At 44.3% G+C, this 18,245-nt stretch overlaps 2 protein-coding genes across 8 annotated transcripts in view; both read right to left on the bottom strand.

Annotated features, from left to right (window-relative positions):
* Window positions 1-18,245, bottom strand: part of VWA5B2 (von Willebrand factor A domain containing 5B2) — a 250,334-nt gene that overhangs the window by 107,371 nt on the left and 124,718 nt on the right. The gene's annotated exons all lie outside the window — the stretch shown is intronic.
* Window positions 1-18,245, bottom strand: part of LOC308478361 (cytochrome P450 2J2-like) — a 39,265-nt gene that overhangs the window by 11,575 nt on the left and 9,445 nt on the right. The window contains exons 3-9 of one of the 2 annotated variants that reach the window (XM_081007984.1): window positions 15,135-15,284; window positions 14,772-14,932; window positions 13,621-13,797; window positions 10,809-10,950; window positions 9,575-9,762; window positions 8,963-9,104; window positions 7,797-7,989 (exon numbers count right to left, since the gene is read on the bottom strand). In XM_081007984.1, coding sequence (XP_080864110.1) covers window positions 7,802-7,989; window positions 8,963-9,104; window positions 9,575-9,762; window positions 10,809-10,950; window positions 13,621-13,797; window positions 14,772-14,932; window positions 15,135-15,284 — 1,148 coding nt within the window. In that variant the 3' untranslated portion in view covers window positions 7,797-7,801. Of the gene's footprint in view, window positions 1-7,796; window positions 7,990-8,962; window positions 9,105-9,574; window positions 9,763-10,808; window positions 10,951-13,620; window positions 13,798-14,771; window positions 14,933-15,134; window positions 15,285-18,245 lie in introns of those variants that run through there. The other variant, XM_081007983.1, reaches the window with a different exon arrangement.

The raw sequence follows: 18,245 nt of genomic DNA, 5'->3' as shown, positions 1-18,245 counted from the left end.
AGTATGTGAAGATGGATGAGATGGGGATTTGAAGTCATACTCTAGTTTAAGAGCGTTTTGTTTAGGATTTTCTGTTTTTTCAGTCCACATTTGAATGTCAGATGAACATCAATCCAAAGAAATTTATGTACAGAAGGAATGCTCCAAAGCAAGACCCCTTAAGACACTTCAGTTTCCAGTCCTTTAGGCTCACATTTCCTAGCCATTTCTATAGATGCTAATGGATGGATGTCAACCCACTTTAGCAACTAAATTGAATATGAGAAATATTTGGTGGGAACTCAATGCCATTTTCAACTGAGATTCAGAGAAAAAGATACTGGTTTCCAGGCAAGAGATTAGTATTCACTTATAACTGGGAATATAATGATTCCTTGGATGAGCAGTATTCAGCTTCAAAGCTGATACTTATTTTCTCCATCTGAAGTAGATAGAAATCAATGAGATCCTGTGGATCATGCAGAGACTGATTCTCCTTATGCTTCTCTATCTCCTCCTTTGCAAATGAAAGCACCATCTCCAGGCAGGAGAAAGCTTTCTTGTGGGGCCCTGGGATATGTTTCATGAGCCATGGGAGAATTTCACAAAGCTAAAGGAAAGATAGCAGAAATGCTGCCATTACCATGAGGAAGCTTGGTCACACCGTTTGTGCTTTGGATTAGCACTTTAAAAAAATCTGCATTCTTCTTCAGGGCTAGCATATTAGTTTCTCACTAAGAAGAAGGAAGGTGTCTATAGCTTCTCTGGAATCCCACAATGATTGGATTCCGTGAATTATAGCTAGCTGAAAATGTGAAAGAAAACTATGGCTCAAAATATTTTCCCAGCTCCCAGGCTTCATTCCAAAACTGGGCACAATCAGGGGACCCCTCCTGGAACAAGTTAGTGGCCTTTTATGGTAGGTGGGGGTGGGGGGAATTCAAGTAAGTTCGCATTTAAAAGCAAATTTGCCTAATACACAAATGGAAAGACAGCCATCATTCAAAATGTACACTTCTTCTTTTTTTAAAATTTTTAATTGTAATTATTAAATCTTCCAGTTTGTCAGTCAAGTACCAGTAATTCTGATCTATCATCACAAAAAACTAAACCTTGAAGAAGGATGTTTTTTCTCCTTCCTTGTTTTCTCATTAAAGATCAATTACTTACATTTTTGAATACATAAGGAGCTAGAAAATTAAAGTTGGACTGAAATAATGCAGTGTTAGAAACTGAGATATGAAAGCTCTGAGCTAAATGGCACCTTAAACCTAGATTATGGGTGGAGCAAAAGAATGTTTAGGTGTGCCTTTTTAATAACAAGAATACAAAGCTGAAAATGAATGAACTGCAGATAAAATCTTATATTCATTTTTCACATGGCCTAGTCTTCATCTGAATACTGTAAAAAACAAAGCCATGCTTGCCCTACCTGACCCCCTAATATTCTTAAAACAATCTCTTCTCCAGTCTTCAAAGAGTGGCTAGAAGTGAGGAGGCAGAAAAAGGTCCTCCTTTCCTTCCACTCTGCAGTTTTAATCGGAAATTTTAGGCTTAGAACTGTGCCCAGAAGTCAGAAACTGCTCACACTAATGAAATTCCTTGTTTCAAATGTGCCTAGAACACTGATATAAAGTTGTCTGTAGTTTCCCAGTCAAGTGATGCGTACGAAAATGGAAATGCAAATAATATGTTCATGTGTGCCTAAAAATGCATACAATAGTGAAAATAACACACAGGCCTTGCTTCGGGCAAAATTGCACACATGTGTGTGCATTAGGAGAAATTAGCACTAAAATGCTGATGAAGTTTCATGAGTGCTTTTTTAAAAAAGATGCGGAAGGGATGTAGAAATGTGGAGAACTGAACTTAAGTTTGGAAAAAGAGTTTAGTTGGGTCATACAGGAGGGAGCTGCTTTCCTTAGCAGTAGGGACAGTGCTTAAGTTGCAAGTCTCTCTTTCATTAAAAAAATTCCAGCCAAGGTTTTGGCTGCAGGGGCCTCACTATAGGCACCATCATCATTGCCACTGCTAAGTCAGTAGAGAGTAGACACATTTAGTTTTCCATACTTTTGTTCTCAAAGAGATGTACATGAGTTTGACCAAACTGTGGGAGGCAATGGAAGACAGGAGTGCCTGTGTGATGGCCTGGGAATCCGATTCAAAGGCTGAACTGGAGGAATCCTAGCCTGCACAGGAGTCCCCGCCTCCAGGGCCGGCTGAATTGGGGCAGGGCCTTGATTCTGAAGCGCCTGCATCTGTGCCGGATCCTCAGGAGCAGGCACCAGGTGAATCCACTCTGGCTCCGGAGGTGGTTGAGGACACAGTGCCTACAGGTGCGCCTCTCCCAGCCCTGTCAGGGGAAGGTGAGTCTCCCCCTGGGTCCAGTAACCCTCCAGCCTCTCCTGAGCTGCAGAGGCTCAGGGCAGAGAGGTGGAGGGAACTGGTTTCTCCCAGGAGGAGTGCTCGCCTTAAGGCCAGGAGAGGCGGGTCTCCTGGGGGCCAGGACAGCACCTGGCCTCAGAGAAGATAAAGGCCAGTCAGCCCGGTCCCAGGTTGTGGGAGCAACGTCGTTGAAGACAGGGGGAGACACCCTGGCTCCTTCACTAGCCTGACTCATCTCTGCCTCTTGGCCTGTCCTATCTCCTACTTCTGCCTCTGCTTCTGCTTCTGGACTTTTCTCTGCCACACACTGTCCCTGTCTGATCACCAATCCCTGGGCTCTCAGTCTTCATCCCTTGGAAATTCCCCAGGTCGTACTTCCCACCATTCCTTGGTGTTCAGCCAGTGTATGCCATCATGCCTCAAAACCCTCAATGATCCCTGGCATATGGACTTGTGGCCATAACATATGTGCTTGACTCATGGTTCATTATGTTCCAATGAGAAACAGAGCTTGTACTAATTACGACTATGGTTACTACTTCATTGTGGGGCGGGACATCCGCGTTTGAAAGATATTTTGATTATTATTATTGCACCTCCTCCATTTTGGCCTTGCATCTTATAGATCAGATTCTACTGTAATTTGCCATGTTGATTTGGTAGTGTGGCCAGCTACAGGCCTTCTTGAATGGCACAGGTCTTCTTAATCCTTGTAAATCTGGTTCTTGGGATGGGTTGTGGGTGGAAAGTGCTTCTGACACCACTTTAGAGTACCATCAGTGGAGAAGGACAAGGACAGTGCTTCTTAGAAACCGACTTAGAGCAGAAATATTAGAACTGTAATCACTCTCTGAAAGCAAAGTATGATCCGAATTGCCTACATGCTGTGCTTACCCCAGTGGGTGTCTACATTTGGTTCTAGGTCATGGCATTCCCCCGGGTCCCAGTGAATTGTAGAGTTGGAAGGGACCCTGAGGGCCATCTAGTCCAACTCCCTCCAATGCTGGAATCTCAGCTAAAGACATCCATGACACATGGCCATCCAACTTCTGCTTAAATACCTCCAAGGAGGAGAGTCCACAATCTCCCAAGGGAGACCATTCCACTGTCAAAAAGCTCTTACTGCCAGTAAGTTTTTCTGCGGAGATCATCTGTTAGGGTGACCAGAGCTGCCTCGGTCCCATGATGAGCACGGAAGCTGGATTGGAATGGATCCAGAGCTGATGTTTCATCCAGAAACCCATCAAGCTGTTCAGCAACCGCTCTCTCAATCACCTTACCCAGGAACAGAAGATTCGAAACCGGGCGGTAATTGGATAGATCTAAAGGATCTAACGATGTTTTCTTTAAGAGCGGGCGCACCACTGCCTCCTTCAGTTCCCTGGGAATGTCCCGGTGCCAAGGGACAAACTGATGACATCCCCTAGGGGAGCCCGCACCTCGTCTGGACACGCTCTAATATGCCAGAACTGGCATGGGTCAAGAGGACAGGTGGTGGGCTTTCCAGCTCGGAGGAGTCTGTCCACATCAGTTGGGGATATCCAGTCAAAGTGGTCCAATACTGGACCCGAGGACAGTCAAGGAGGCTCCAGTTCCATTATTGTATCCAAATTGGCAGGGGGGGCACGGCGGAGCAACAGGACTTTCTCCGCAAAAAAGCTCGCAAATGCCTCACAACTGTGTGTCAAAATGTTATTTAAATTTGGCTGTCCCTCGACGGGTGTTAAAGACCTAATTATACTAAATAATTGTGCCAGGCGAGAACTAGCAGATGCAATGGAGGCCGAGAAGTAAGACTTCTTAGCGGCCTTCACTGCCATCTTGTAGGTTTTCATAAAAACCCTATAAGATGTTCTTGAGGCTCCGTCGCGGGCACCCTGCCATACTCGCTCTAGCCGCCTGAGGTCCCGCTTCATTTTCCGGAGCTCCTCGGTAAACCAGGGAGCCCGGTTTTGACGGGGTCGCAGAGGGCGCTTAGGTGCGATCTCATCAATGGCTGCCAGGAGCTGGATATTCCAGCCCTCAACAAGCTCAGTCAATGAGTCGCCAGGGGGAGCAAGGTCCTGCAAGGCTTGGCGGAATCTATCAGGGTCCATCAGCCTCTGCGGGCGAGCCCAGATCAGCTCGCCACCTAAGCAGGGTGGGGGTGGAAAGTCAATCCTGGCTTTCAGAGCGTAGTGATCAGACCATGGCACCTTCATCAAAGGAGCCATGATCACATCTATACCTACGCCAAAGATCAAATCTGGCGTGTGGCCTGCTTGATGTGTGGGGCCCAAAACAAACTGGGAGAGCCCTAGTGTCGCCATGGAAGACACCAGGTCCAGAGCCTGTGAGGAGGGAGTGGCATCAGCATGGATGTTGAAGTCCCCCAAAACCAATAGATTAGGGAACTCCATGGCCCAGCCGGCCACTGCCTCCAGTAGGCCTGACAGGTTGGCTACTGGTGCGCTATGTGGCCGGTACACCAGCCAGACAGCCAAGCTCTCCTCGGAGCCCCACACTAAGCCAACACATTCAATGCCGGGGATCGATGGCGATGGTAGAACCCTGAAAGAACAATCTTCCCGGATTAATAATGCCACCCCCACCCCCCGGCCCACAGTCCGCGACTGGTGGAGGACGGAGAAACCCGGGGGCACCATCTCTCGTAAGGTAACTGTTTCCCCTTCGTGCACCCAGGTCTCCGATACACAAGCCAGGTCGACCCCCTGTGAGGTAAAGAAGTCTCGCAGGGTGGCGGTCTTGTTGCCTATAGACCTGGCATTGCACAGCACCAGTGATGGAGGTGAGTAATCCTTGCTCACCCTACCCTCGTCCCTCGGGATGGGGCGCAGATTGGAAGGGGTACGAGCATATCCGTATCTCGATCCCCTTCGCCTATAACATCTGTCCCCACCGCCATACCTCCCTCCCACGGTAGCAATCCGAAGCCTCATACTAGCCTCCAATAGATGGCAATTGATGTTATTCTTTCCCAGCCTAGTTATTCTGTTTATAGTATCAACAACTCGATAACTCTAATTAGTCGAGTAGAACAAACCAGCTAAACATCAGCTACCTCTCTGATTGTATGAAACTATTATATTCTTTGTCAGTCTACTATTATAATATTAAACAAACCAATTAATTAAATTAAAAAATAAACCCCAAAACATTCCACAGCTAAACAGAACTACCATATCACGTACATTAAGGGAAGAAAAAGCACCTAAATAGCAGGAGAACAAAAATTAAACATCTAACAGTAAGCAAGCAAAACTTAAATATTACCATGGATCAATGAACTATAAAAAACTAAAACAAATGGCAAAGGAAGGGGGGAGGGGGGAAAGGAAAGAAAAGAAAAGAAAAGAAAAAAGGTTCTTGTAGCAGACGAAGTTCTTGTAGCATCACGCGCCAGCTCGAGTCTACTCGAATGATCTCTGAATGATCTCTGAATCTGCCAACCTGAACAACTAGGCGACCTCAGGGGATGGGCAAAGGAAGGCGGGGCAGGCTCAGTAAATGCCCTGTTTGATGTCAATGCCATGCCCGATGGTCTCAGGGGGCCCTCCTCTTGCTGTTGCGCTAGCACTTGTAGTGGCAGAGAAAGTGTTCCTCTTGGCATCAGGAGTCCTCTGGTTTCCCCCACAGCTGGTGTTCTCAGGGCCACAGGATGATACCTCTCCTCTGCTACAACCAGCTGCCAGCCCTGTGGCTTAAGAGTCTCTGGCGTCTTGAGGGTGGAACCCCCCCTCTCTGGCTTCCCTACGTGCCTTTCAATTGAGTCATCTGCAGAGTAATATATCTTGACCCAGGCTCCATGCCGAGCACTCAACCAGTCTGTCTCAGTCCAGGAGCACCGCTGGCATGCAGGACAGCCGGACCCACAACTGGGAAGACAGAGCAGGCACACAGCACAGTTGGGCCCACAAGCCAAGAGGGCAGAGGCAAGCACAAGCGGAACACTCCTGCAACACAGTTTCACCTCCCTTACTTCATTTAAAACACCGAGTCAAAGCCTGAGTCAGAGTCAGTTCGGAAAAAGTTCAGAAGATTAATTAAATTGTTTAGAGTTATGAGTCCTTGAAATAGGCTGGGCAGCGGCTGTTAAGCTGTTCAACTTCGTTAGATCTAATTTACAGTGCCAACTTCACAAGTTGTCTGATATAAAACCCCAGGTTGCCAAACTTTTGATAAGAAGAGGGTTAAAAGATTAAAAAGTTAAAAAAGTTAAAAGGAGTAGGAGCCCCCAACATCTAACTGATGTCTCTTCATCTCTTCATCTGTGGCTTCCTTCCACTCCTCCAACGTCACAACACCGCCATTTGGCTGTTTCAGTCCTCTAGTCACCTTTTGTGAAGGACTTCTTCATTACACCATCTGTTGCCTCCAGCTCCACCATTTCATCCTTCTGTTCTGGCAATCCTTCATCCATATTGTTTTCCAAAGTCTCTTTGTCCTCTTTAATTCCACTTTCCATTTCATTCTTCTGTTTTCTTAGCTTTTGGGTGGTTGCTTCCGTACCCATCTCTGCTGTTTCTCCTTGTTAAAATGTTATATATACAAGCACACATACACATACAAACACACCAATTGCTCAGTGTTCCTCCATCCCTCCATTATTCCTAAAGCCACAGTTATCTCAGTTTTCCACCATCTCCATTTTACTCAAACTTCTGCCATTGAAGGAAAGGCTAGTGGAAGTCAGGGGAACGTCTGTTTCAAACTTCTCCCCCTTCCATTCCTTAACTGTGATAAAGGATGTGAAGCCTTCAAATATTGCATAGTGCCTCCACACAACCTATTTCACTCCTGATACCTTGTGTGGTCCGCGTTCCGGGTTCCAGGTTCAATGTAGCGATTTAGAAGAGATATTTTATTAACAAGCACACATGTACAGTATCCATCAAAGAAACTTAACATTCTTCAACTGGAGAAGCTGATAGCCTTGCTCTTAGGAGTCTAATCATCTTAAAGATACAATAACATAGCATGGGGGGTGTTAGAAGGGGGCTGCAGAAGAGGGAGAGAGGAGGAGGTGTGGGAATGTGTGTGTAAGGGAGATTTGAGAAAAGGAAGGGGAGGGGGAGGAGAAAAGGGAGCAAGAGTAAGAATGGGGATGCAATGGAAGTTGTCAAGAAGGAGGGAGTAAGGAGGCATTGGGAGAGGGATGAAGATGAAAGCAGGGGCATGAAAGGGCCTAAAGAAAAGAAGGAGATGGGGTGAAGGGGGAAACAGATGCAAAGCAGAGCTGCAGAAGATAAGAGAGAAGTGGCTTCAGAAATGGAGCTGTGAAGGTGAAAAGAGACCTCAGTAGTTGCATGGGATGAGATGGGAAGGGAAGGGGAAATGCTAGGGGGTTCATGTGCTAGTGGGTTCATGTGTCAGGAGTGGCCAAGGGGTCACCGAGTGCAGGAAGCAGGGGTGCAGTCCCTAATATTTTCCTCTTTTCTTATGTGTTGCAACGGGGAACAGCACAGAGTTTATACGGATGGGGATGTGCTATAATCCCTATTATAGCCTCTTGATTGAGCTCTTTGACTCCTTCTGGCAGCTGAAAACTGAATGCCCTCAGCAGGCTGGTCAGGAAGATGAATATTTCGATCTTTGCCAGCTGCATTCCCAAACATATGCGAGACCCTGAGGAGGAGACAAGAAGAAGGCAGTAAGTGAGCAATAATTTACTTTCCCATGTTCATTGCTTTGTAGCTATAAGCATTCTGCATAACACTTTGGCAAAATAGACATAGTTAGGATAGGGAAAACATCAAGGCTGCTGTCAGTTTTCTAGCCTGGTCAGTGCTAACCTTCCTTTCTTCTTGTTATACTTATGCTTTGTTCTGTAATTTGAAGTTCCCTATCTCATATCAAGGAAGATACATTCAGGAAGAGGATGGATTGAAGATGAAGGGTCCTGTGGGAGGGGCAGGGCAGAGAGCATCTTCCAGGGCTAGAAGCCAGTGTAAGAGGGTCTAGCTCCCAGTGAGAACTGGGAGGGCTCACTTTTCTGTGTGCAGAATAAGGGTGAAGATTTAATTTTGATAGAGGACTCTGTAATTTCCTTTATTTCTTTTCTATTTTTTCTTTCCTAATCTTTTTTCTATTTTCCCTTTTTAAATTAGTATGATTTTTATTGTGTCTTATGTATAAAGCTTTTTAATAAAACTTGATTTAAAAAAATGAAAGGAAAACTTTGGTCAACTGCCCAAATCAGCAATGCAGAAAGTGGTTAAGACCATGGAGCAAACTCTCCTGCCAGGTTTACTTCACCTTGGTAGGAACTAGCATTGCTGCCTGAAGAGAAGTTGGGTGGCTTGCAGTGGTGATGTGTGACAGGGAACAGCACTATCCTGGTGCTGGCAATGCTGCCTCTCTCAGGGACAGGGCAGGGGTGGCAAATGTAGGGAGGTGCAGATGGAGACCACATAAGTGCATGTGCATGTGTGGGTCCCAAGCCACCAACCTAGAGATCCCCTTAACTTGCCAGTGCCTTGCTCCATTCTGCTGACCAGCAGTGCCCACTCCTTCCTGTGCTGCTGCTGATGTCATTTCCTGGAAGCAGACCAGTAAGCACATCTACAGATCACAACGTAGCTTGGTCTTCTGTGTTTACCTGCACCAAATGGGAGATGTTCTTCTCTGTTCACGAATTGTCCATCCCTGTCCAAAAAATGATTTGGGTTGAACTTTGCAGGTGTCTCCCATCGTGTTGGATCAAGAAGAACAGAGCGCAGATCGGGAACAATAATAGTCCCCTGCAAATAAGAAACAAGTGACTTGGAATGCATTCACATCAATACTTTTTTTTTTATTGTCCCACACTATCCCAAGACTAATCATTGCAGAGACTGATCTGAATTATTATTATTATTATTATTATTATTATTATTATTATTATTTTGGTGGGTGGCTTTGTATTCATCACTGTAAAAACTTTCTGTACAGGCAGCACACAAGGGGACTTTCCCCCACCTCTTTTAAAATGAAAGCTCACAAGCAGGCTGAGACCTCTGGCCACTACATGCTTCTCCCCTGCCACAATTGCCCCATGGAATGGCACTTGCTGATGGTGAAACATGTCTGCAGATGGAGCTCCTGCTCTTGCCCTTCATATTTTTGACTAGACAGGAAGTTCCTGTATGGCTGGCTGCATCTCTCAATATGAAACCTTCTGCTGCTCTTTGCTCTTGGGCTACAGGAGTGCAGCTATATCACACTGTTATACCTTGGGAATGAGAAAACCACGCAGCTTGAAATCCTTTGTACATTGCCTAGGCAACCCCAAAAAACTGGCAGGTCTAAAGCGCTGTATTTCATGAATCACAGCATTAGTGTAGGGCAGTTTCTTCTTGTCTTGATAGCAGATTGAGTGAGCAGAACCTATGACATCTTCTATTTCCTTGTGCATTTTATCTGAAGAGAATGATGGAAACAGAAGTTTTATTGTGAATACTGCATTTTATTTCAGATGGACATTTAATTCCCTTGAACATATTCCATAAATCTCTGTGAATGAGTCCCAGTTTCTTGCATTTTTAGGTCACCTGGTCCTCCAAAGAGCTCATCTGTGTACATGGTTCTTCCCCACTCTAGATCCCAGGTGTGAAAAGGCTGAAAGTGAAGCTCATCGCAGTTGTTTCTGGTTACCAGAGCTGGCTGGATTTGCTGAAGGGCTGGGATCAAAGGCTGTCATATATTCATTCTGCACCCCCAGCCCTCAATATTTCCTACTTAGTTTCACTAATACTCATTTCCTCATCTGATCTTTGGCTAGCATCACTCATATAAAGGTAAAGGTAAAGGACCCCTAGACGGTTAAGTCCAATCAAAGGAGACTATGGGGTGCTTCGCTCATCTCGCTTTCAGGCCTAGAAGGGTGGTGTTTATCCACAGACAGCATTCCGGGTCATGTGGCCAGCATGACTAAACCATTTCTGGCACAACTGGACACCATGATGAGTGCCAGAGCACACAGAAATACTGATTACCTTCCCACCGCAGCACTACCTGTTTACTTACACTGGCATGCTTTCAAACTGCTACGTTGGCAGAAGCTGGGACAGAGCAACAGGAGCTCACCTGTCTTATGGATTCAAACTGCCAACCTTCTAATCAGCAATCCCTAGAGGCTCAGTGCTTTAGACCACAGTGCCACCTGCATCCCTCATGTAATGGAGCACGGAGAGGCAGGAATGAGGCTCAGTCACTTATCTCACAGCAGGGGCATTCTTGTACATTTGCTGCATAAAGAAACTGCTAGCTGATTTGCAAAACAAAACAGGCTGTGGAATGGAATCAAACTGGAGGGGGGAATGTGTTGATTCCTGCATTGCAGGGGGTTGTATTAGAAGACCCTTAGGGTCCCTTCCAACCCCACTATTGTAGGCTTCCTTATGAAACCTTTAAAGAACTATGCTCCACCCTAGTGGTCAAGAGAAGCCCTGGCTCTCCTCTCTCACCTTGGATATCTGGATGACTTGCCAGGAGGAGAAGTGCCCATTTCAGAGAACACGTAGTTGTGTCCGACCCTCCTACAAAGAGGTCAAAAATGCACTGGGTCAAGTTTTCTTCATCATAGGTGGACTCTGGGTCATTCCTGCTCTGGTGTTGAAAATGGGGAAAGTGACATGTCATTTACATGCATTACATTCTGTCCTTCAGCACTTTATCTTCCTTCCCCCACTTATTACCATACCAGGGTGGCCACACGTGCTTCATGAGAGGTGGGGTGTACTCTTATAGTGCCTAAGGTGAAATGGGAAGCTGCTGCCGCCGCCCCCCCTTAATGTTGCTGCCCTCACTCGCTGGATCATCACCTTTTCGTGGTGAGTGGGCTTGCACATTCCTATGACCCTTGTGAGTGAAGCCATTGGGAATCTCGTACTCCCAGCAGGGTCACCCAAGGCGGTAAGGTCAAAGGGGAGGAGCTAGACAAAGAATGACCCAAGAAGTCATCAACGGCAGAACAGGTGGGTGATAACAAGTGGTATGTTACAACGTCTGTAAAGGTGGATGAAAGCTGCAGCAGATAAGAATTTACCGGTTGTCATGACAACTCATGCCATCAGAACAGAGCCTTACTGCGAAGACTGTTCATTGGTCAGTGTGCACTGATCAACAGATATAAAACAAATTCACGTACAGGCATCTTCCAAAAAACTCATCCCAAACCCAAACACCAAAAGTTCCATGATGATCAGCGTATGGTAACAGGGGCAGGATTGTGAAATCTGGAAGCCCTTAGTCATGAAACAGCACATGGGCGGTGGATACAGATTCAGTCATTCTGACTCAAGGAACAAGGCAGTTGAGCAGCTCAGCAGCTGTATCCATGACTGAGCAGCCCTTTTTAGGATCTACTCTGCTCACTCCAAAATGGGGGAGAGGCTAGAAAAGGTGCCCTAAACATAGTCTGCCTCTCTTTTTCCCTGACTGGATTACCACGCCCAGTGGGGTCACCACCCAGCGGTGGTAAAAGACAATTGAACTTTGGAACATGGAATATATGGACAGATATAACACAGATAATGAGCATCCTGAACGCAGAACTGCCATCATTGCAAGAGAGATGTGATGTTTTAACATCAATATTGCAGTGCTTCAAGAGACTCAAAGAGCAGGCAAGGGACAACTGAAGGAAGAAAAAGGAGGCTACACATTCTTCTGGAAAGGTCTATCTGAACAAGAATGTCAAATATATGAGGTAGGCTTCGCTATCAAAAACAATCTTGTAAAGCTCCTGTCAGAAGTCCCTACCAGACTTCTGGTAAACTCACCAAAAACCAACAGGCTACTATTACCAACACACTCGTTTGACAGAAAAATAAATTTAAAACTTCATGGAGGCATCCTCAGTTTAGTTTAAGAATATTTTGTTTTGGATTTTCTGTTTTCTCAGTCCACATTTGAATGTCAGATAAACATCAATCCAAAAAATGCTCCAAAACAAGACCCCATAATACACTTAAGTTTCCACTCCTTTCCACTCACATTTCCTAGACATTTCTATATTTGCTTATGGATGGATGTCAACCCACTTGAGCAACTAAATTGACTATGAGAAATATTTGGAGGGAACTCAATGCCATTTTCAACTGAGATTCAGAAAAAAAGATACACTGGTACCTCGGTTTTCGAACAGCTTAGTTCCCGAACAACTTGGAACTTGAATGCTGCAAACCTGGAAGTCAATGTTTCGGTTTAAGAACTTTGCTTCAGAATCTGAATGTGCTCCTGAGCTTCCATTTTCACTGTTGCGCTGCTAATTTCTGCCCCCTCCCCATTGTAATCAAAGCCTTCCATTTCCGATTGAAGTGTCATGAGGTGATATTTGGAGCTTATATTTGGTGCTTTTGTTTTTGCTATTTTTTGCGTTTTTGTTTGTGTGGCTTTTTCATTTTTGTGACTGTAGCTTGTTCTTCATTTTATGATTGATTGATTGATTGATTGATTGTGTGACTACGGAAATGGATAAAAACCCACCATCCAAACAATGACTATCATCAGCGCAGGTAAGAAAGAATTTTAATTTTAATTTTTATCCAGCCACAATACTGTTTTATTTATTTTATAGTACAGTACGGTGATTACAGCTTTCATTTTATGGACCAATGGCCTCATTAGATATAAAGATTCACGTTAAATTGCTGTTTTAGGGTTTGTTTATAAAAGTCTGGAATGGAATAATTCATTTTCCATTACTTTCTATGGGAAAGCATGCCTCAGTTTTGGAACACTTTGATTTTGGAACAGACTTCTGGAACGGATTAAGTTTGAGAACCAAGGTACCACTGTACTGGTTTCCAGGCAAGGGATTAGTATTCACATATAACAGGGAATATAATGATTCCTTGAATGCGCTGCCTACAGTTTTGAAGCAGATACTCATTTGCATTCACATTTGTACATGAAAATATCTATCCTTTCCTAGCTATTTTAGTAGATGCCTATGGAAGGATGTCAACTCACTTTAGCAATTAAAATGACTATGAGGGAATTGGGGGGGGGCAGAGAGAGATATTGGTGTCCTGGCAAGAGATTAGTATTCACTTATATTTTTTTATTATTATTTTTTATTAAAGATTTCAACATAACAATTAATCAAAAACGTATCACCCTCATTCCCCCCCTATTTTCCCCTCCTCGAAAAGAAAACCAGCCCTCCCACCCCCACCCCCCCAGACTTCCCTCAGCTCCTCTCTCTGTTCACTCATAACATGGAATATAATGATTCCTTGAATGAGCAGCATTCGGTTTCAAGCAGATACTTACTTTCTCCATCTGAAATAGATAGAAATCAATGAGATCCTGTGGCTCATACAGAGACTGATTCTCCTTATGCTTCTCTATCTCCTCCTTTGCAAATGAACGCACCATCTCTGTGCAGGAGAAAGCCTTCTTGTGGGGCCCTGGGAGATGTTTCATGAGCCACGGGAGCATTTCATAAAGCTAAAGGAAAGATAGCAGAAATGCTGCCATTACCATGAGGAAGCTTGTTCAAACCATTTGTGCTTTGGAATTGCACTTATAAAACATGATCTGCATTATTCTTCAGGGCTAGCATATTAGTTTGAGTCTCACTAAGAAGAAGGAACGTGTTTATAGCTTCTCTGGAATCCCACAATGATTGGATTCTGTGAATTATCGCTAGCTGAAAATGTGAAAGAAAAGTATGGCTCAAAATATTTTTCCAGCTCCCCGGCATAATTTCAAAACTGGGCACGATCTCAGGACCTCTCCTGGAACAAGTTAGTGCCTGTTTGTGGTAGTTGGAGGTGGGTGGAGAATAGGGATGGGGGGAATTCAAGTATGTTTCATGAGTACTTTTTTTTTTTACAGATTAGGAATGGATGTAGAAATGTGGAGAACTGAACTTAAATTTGAGGAAAGGTTTTAGTTGATCATACAGAAGGGGGCTGCTTTCCTCAGCAATAGTGATAGTGCTTGAGTTGCTGGTCTCTCTTTCATTAAAAAAAAATTCCAGCCAAGTGGTGGCTGCAGGGGCCTCACCATGATTGCCACTGCTAGGTGGGTATAGAGTAGACACATTTAGTTTTCCATGATGGCAACAAAACTATGTAATTCCCTTCTTGAGAAGATTATTTTGTTCACCTCTCTTCCCCTTGGTGGGCTCTAGATGACCTATTCTGAAGGTCATTGTTCCATTTTTGTCCCATCTTCCCTCCAAAGAGTCTCCTGTGGTGGACAAAGTCTTCTTTTGTTGTTTTTTATGGGGGGTTTTGGTGTGTTTTTGATCTCAATGATAATCATGAGCAATTGATCAGGCTGTGAGATAGTAAGTAGCCCTTATCTCAGATCAATTTAAACCTGATCTCACTTCTACAATCCTCTATCAGAATATTGATTTGTGGTATTAAAGCCCTTGGGAGACCTGTTTGGCAGGAATGGAAATGACTACTCACAGCATAACCAAAGCTACATGCAAATTGTAGGATAAATTCTATGGCTTCTATCAGCTTCTGGAACCGTTCATCTTCAAGAGCAAACCTGTGCCCAAAAGCCACAGCACATATCACGTTGGAGACTGAAGTAGCGATGGGCATGGAGGGGTCAAGTGGTTGTCCTGCAAAATAAAGTTATACTAATGTTAGCTCAGGTGGTCCAGTTCATACTGAGAGTGGGGTTTCATGGTGGCCAAGAGAAACTGCTGGAATCTCCATTAGGAACCAAGAAAAGCATATCACATTCCTTTCTAAAATGGACAGAGGTAGGACACAAATATATCTCCATGTGCCAGCTCAGCACCATCACTTAGCATCACATACCCTTTGAACGTGCAAAAGCCTCCACGAGCTGATGGGCCTCCTCTGCTACTTGGTGCTCCATGCCTTTCTTTTCCCGCCACAGCTTCCACAGAGTGACTACAACAAAGCGTCTCTGTTGCCTCCAGGTGTGACCATTTGATAATGCAATACCTATGGAAAATCAGTGAGAAATAACAACAATCATACCTCGGGTTAAAGTCGCTTCGGGTTAAATCTTAAATCTTTTCAGGTTGCCTCCCACGGTGACCCGGAAGTAACGGAACAGGTTACTTCAGGGTTTTGCTGCTCGCACATGCGCAGACGCTCAGAATGACGTCACAGGCATGCTCACTTTACAGTATCAGCAAAAAGTGAGATTTCTCGACAGCTCTACCATTTTGAATTTTGAAGAGAAAACTGGTATCTGATACAGTGTGATGTCGACAAGTTTAGATCTTTCCATGGAAGGCCATCACGATCAAATTTCACTTCTATCTATCAAGCTTCTGGTGATGCTATTGGGAAAAGAATGGAAGTGGTAGAAATGGAAGGAGCTTTTTTTCTTTCTCTCTTGCTAAATTAGGATGGAAAATCACTGCCTACAGGAAATGGGATCACAAGATATAAAACTGGGTGTAAAATAATGAATATACAACAAGTAAATAACTATGGGTTATTTTTTAATATTGTACAGTGGTAAGTCAGGTTACATACACTTCCGGTTACATACGCTTCAGGTTACAGACTCCGCTAACCCAAAAATAGTGCTTCAGGTTAAGAACTTTGCTTCAGGATGAGAACAGAAATCGGGCTCTGGCGGCACGGCAGCAGCAGGAGGCCCCATTAGCTAAAGTGGTGCTTCAGGTTAAGAACAGTTTCAGGTTAAGTACGGACCTCTGGAACGAATTAAATACTTAACCTGAGGTACCACTGTATATGACTACAGTGCAGAGATTCCTGTTTAAATAGAAATGAAGAATTTGTTTTTTATAAAAAAAAAAATGGAGGAATGGTTGGAATTTTTTGGGAAATAAAGTCACCATACTGGAATGGAGGAGGACTATTGGGTACACACTTGAAGGTGATAGCCGGCTGGTGAAAGACCCTGTGTGAGAGGCAGAGAAGGAAAGATCTCCCAGGGTGGGAGACTGGGGGAAGAAAGGGAAGCACCCAGGTGAGAGCTGGGAGGGTCCACTCCCTTCTGTGTGAGACAAGAGTTAAGATCTACGTTTGAGAGAGGGCTTGGCGTTTCTTTCTCTCTTTTACTTTTTTTGTTTGTTTGCTTAGTGAGCGTTGCTGAAAAGTTTCAATAAAAAGTATGGAAAACCAAACAAACCCAATTCAGCCAATTTTTCGACACTGTTTTTAAGGATATAATGTGTGGTGTCAACCAGTTACTACTTCTACTGGTCCAGCTAGACAGGTTTGGGGTTTTTTACTGAGGGTGAATTCTGCACCATATTTTTGACAAGACGTAATGCATCAATGGTGGATATATTCTGCTTTGTTAATTCTTCTGCAACGCTGCCTGAACTCTACTGCATTATTTCTGTCTGGGGAAACTATATTGCAACGAAAGTGGGACAAAAATAAGTTTGTGCATTTGTAGTTTTCAGCAGAAAGTTAAAGGATGTGACAGAATGGAAATGAAACTGTATGATCACCTCAAAATCTTTGCAGGCATAAAGAGTATTGACAATGGAGTTGGATATAACCACCTTGAAAGTATTATGAGCACAAATCATTATGAATGTGCAATTAAAAAACGTTTTCTGGAGGAGCCCTTAGCACCAGTAATAAACTGTGGAGTTGGTGATAGGAATTATTGGGCAGGCCAGCCCCACAGTAATTCACATTGTGTCTTTCAGACTGAATGTCCCTGTTCTTTGGAACTGCATTCAGAATATGACTCTGCACTTTCCCCCCAAAAAGGAAGCCATTTTCCCCCCCAACAAGCTTCCCCAGTCGTGTACAAAGGTCACTTCAGTAGGTGTATACCTTTTATTGTTTTAACCCATATTTAGTTGTTGTTGGGTTTTGTACTGTTTTAAAACCTTTTATAATAAATAATAATAATAATTTTTTATTTATACCCCACCCTTCCCAGTTCAGAAAACTGGGCTCAGGGCGGCTAACAACAAATATAAAACACTTAATTGATGCAACAAAAAACAGCATAAAATACAGTATAAAACGTGAATAACAATAAATTCAGAATTCAAAAATCAATTTAGGGGCGAAATCCAGCCAATAAACATTAGATGATCACCAGGGCTAGCTGGCTAAATTAGTCCTATTTGGGCCAGAGAGCAGACCAGGGGAGAATTAGCTGTGGGATCCCAGAGCGGGTAATCTTCATAAAAAGGGGAGGGGAGGGGAGGGGAGTAAGGTGAATAAAAGATCAGGCTAAATTCAAATTGAAAGCCAGACAGAATAGCTCTGTCTTACAGGCATTCTTAAGGAAATCAGCCCTGAGTGCTCACTGGAAGGACAGATCGTGAAGCTGAGGCTCCAATACTTTGGCCACCTTATGAGAAGAGAAGACTCCCTGGAAAAGACCCTGATGTTGGGAAAGATGGAGGGCACAAGGAGAAGGGGACGACAGAGGATGAGATGGTTGGACAGTGTTCTTGAAGCTACCAGCATGAGTTTGACCAAACTGCGGGAGGCAGTGGAAGACAGGAGTGCCTGGCGTGCTCTGGTCCATGGGGTCACGAAGAGTCGGACACGACTAAACGACTAAACAACAACAACAACAACACAGGCCCTGCGGAAGGAAGTTAAATCCTGCAGGGCCCTGGTCTCATGGGACAGAGCATTCCACCAGGTCGGAGCCATCACTGAGAAGGCCCTGGTCCTGGTAGAGGATAATCTGACTTACTTAGGACCCGGGACTTCTAAACTATGATTATCCAATACTAGAAAGATTGGAAACGCTAAGAAACAAGCTGGCTGGGAAAGACTTACATAAGGAAACTAAGGTGGACGTCCAAAGTAAGAGCAAGAGCCCTTCCAAAATAATCATCTCACAAGAACCCGATTCAGCGGCTTGTCGACCACGTAACCTTCAGATAAAGGCAGAGATTAATCTACCCGCAATCAAGAAAGTACAACTTACAAAGGAGAACAATG

This window comes from Podarcis pityusensis (genome assembly GCF_964106645.2).
Source record: "Podarcis pityusensis genome assembly, chromosome: 5".
In the NCBI taxonomy this organism is placed as follows: Eukaryota; Metazoa; Chordata; class Lepidosauria; order Squamata; family Lacertidae; genus Podarcis; species Podarcis pityusensis.
This window is presented reverse-complemented; position numbering and strand designations above follow the sequence as displayed.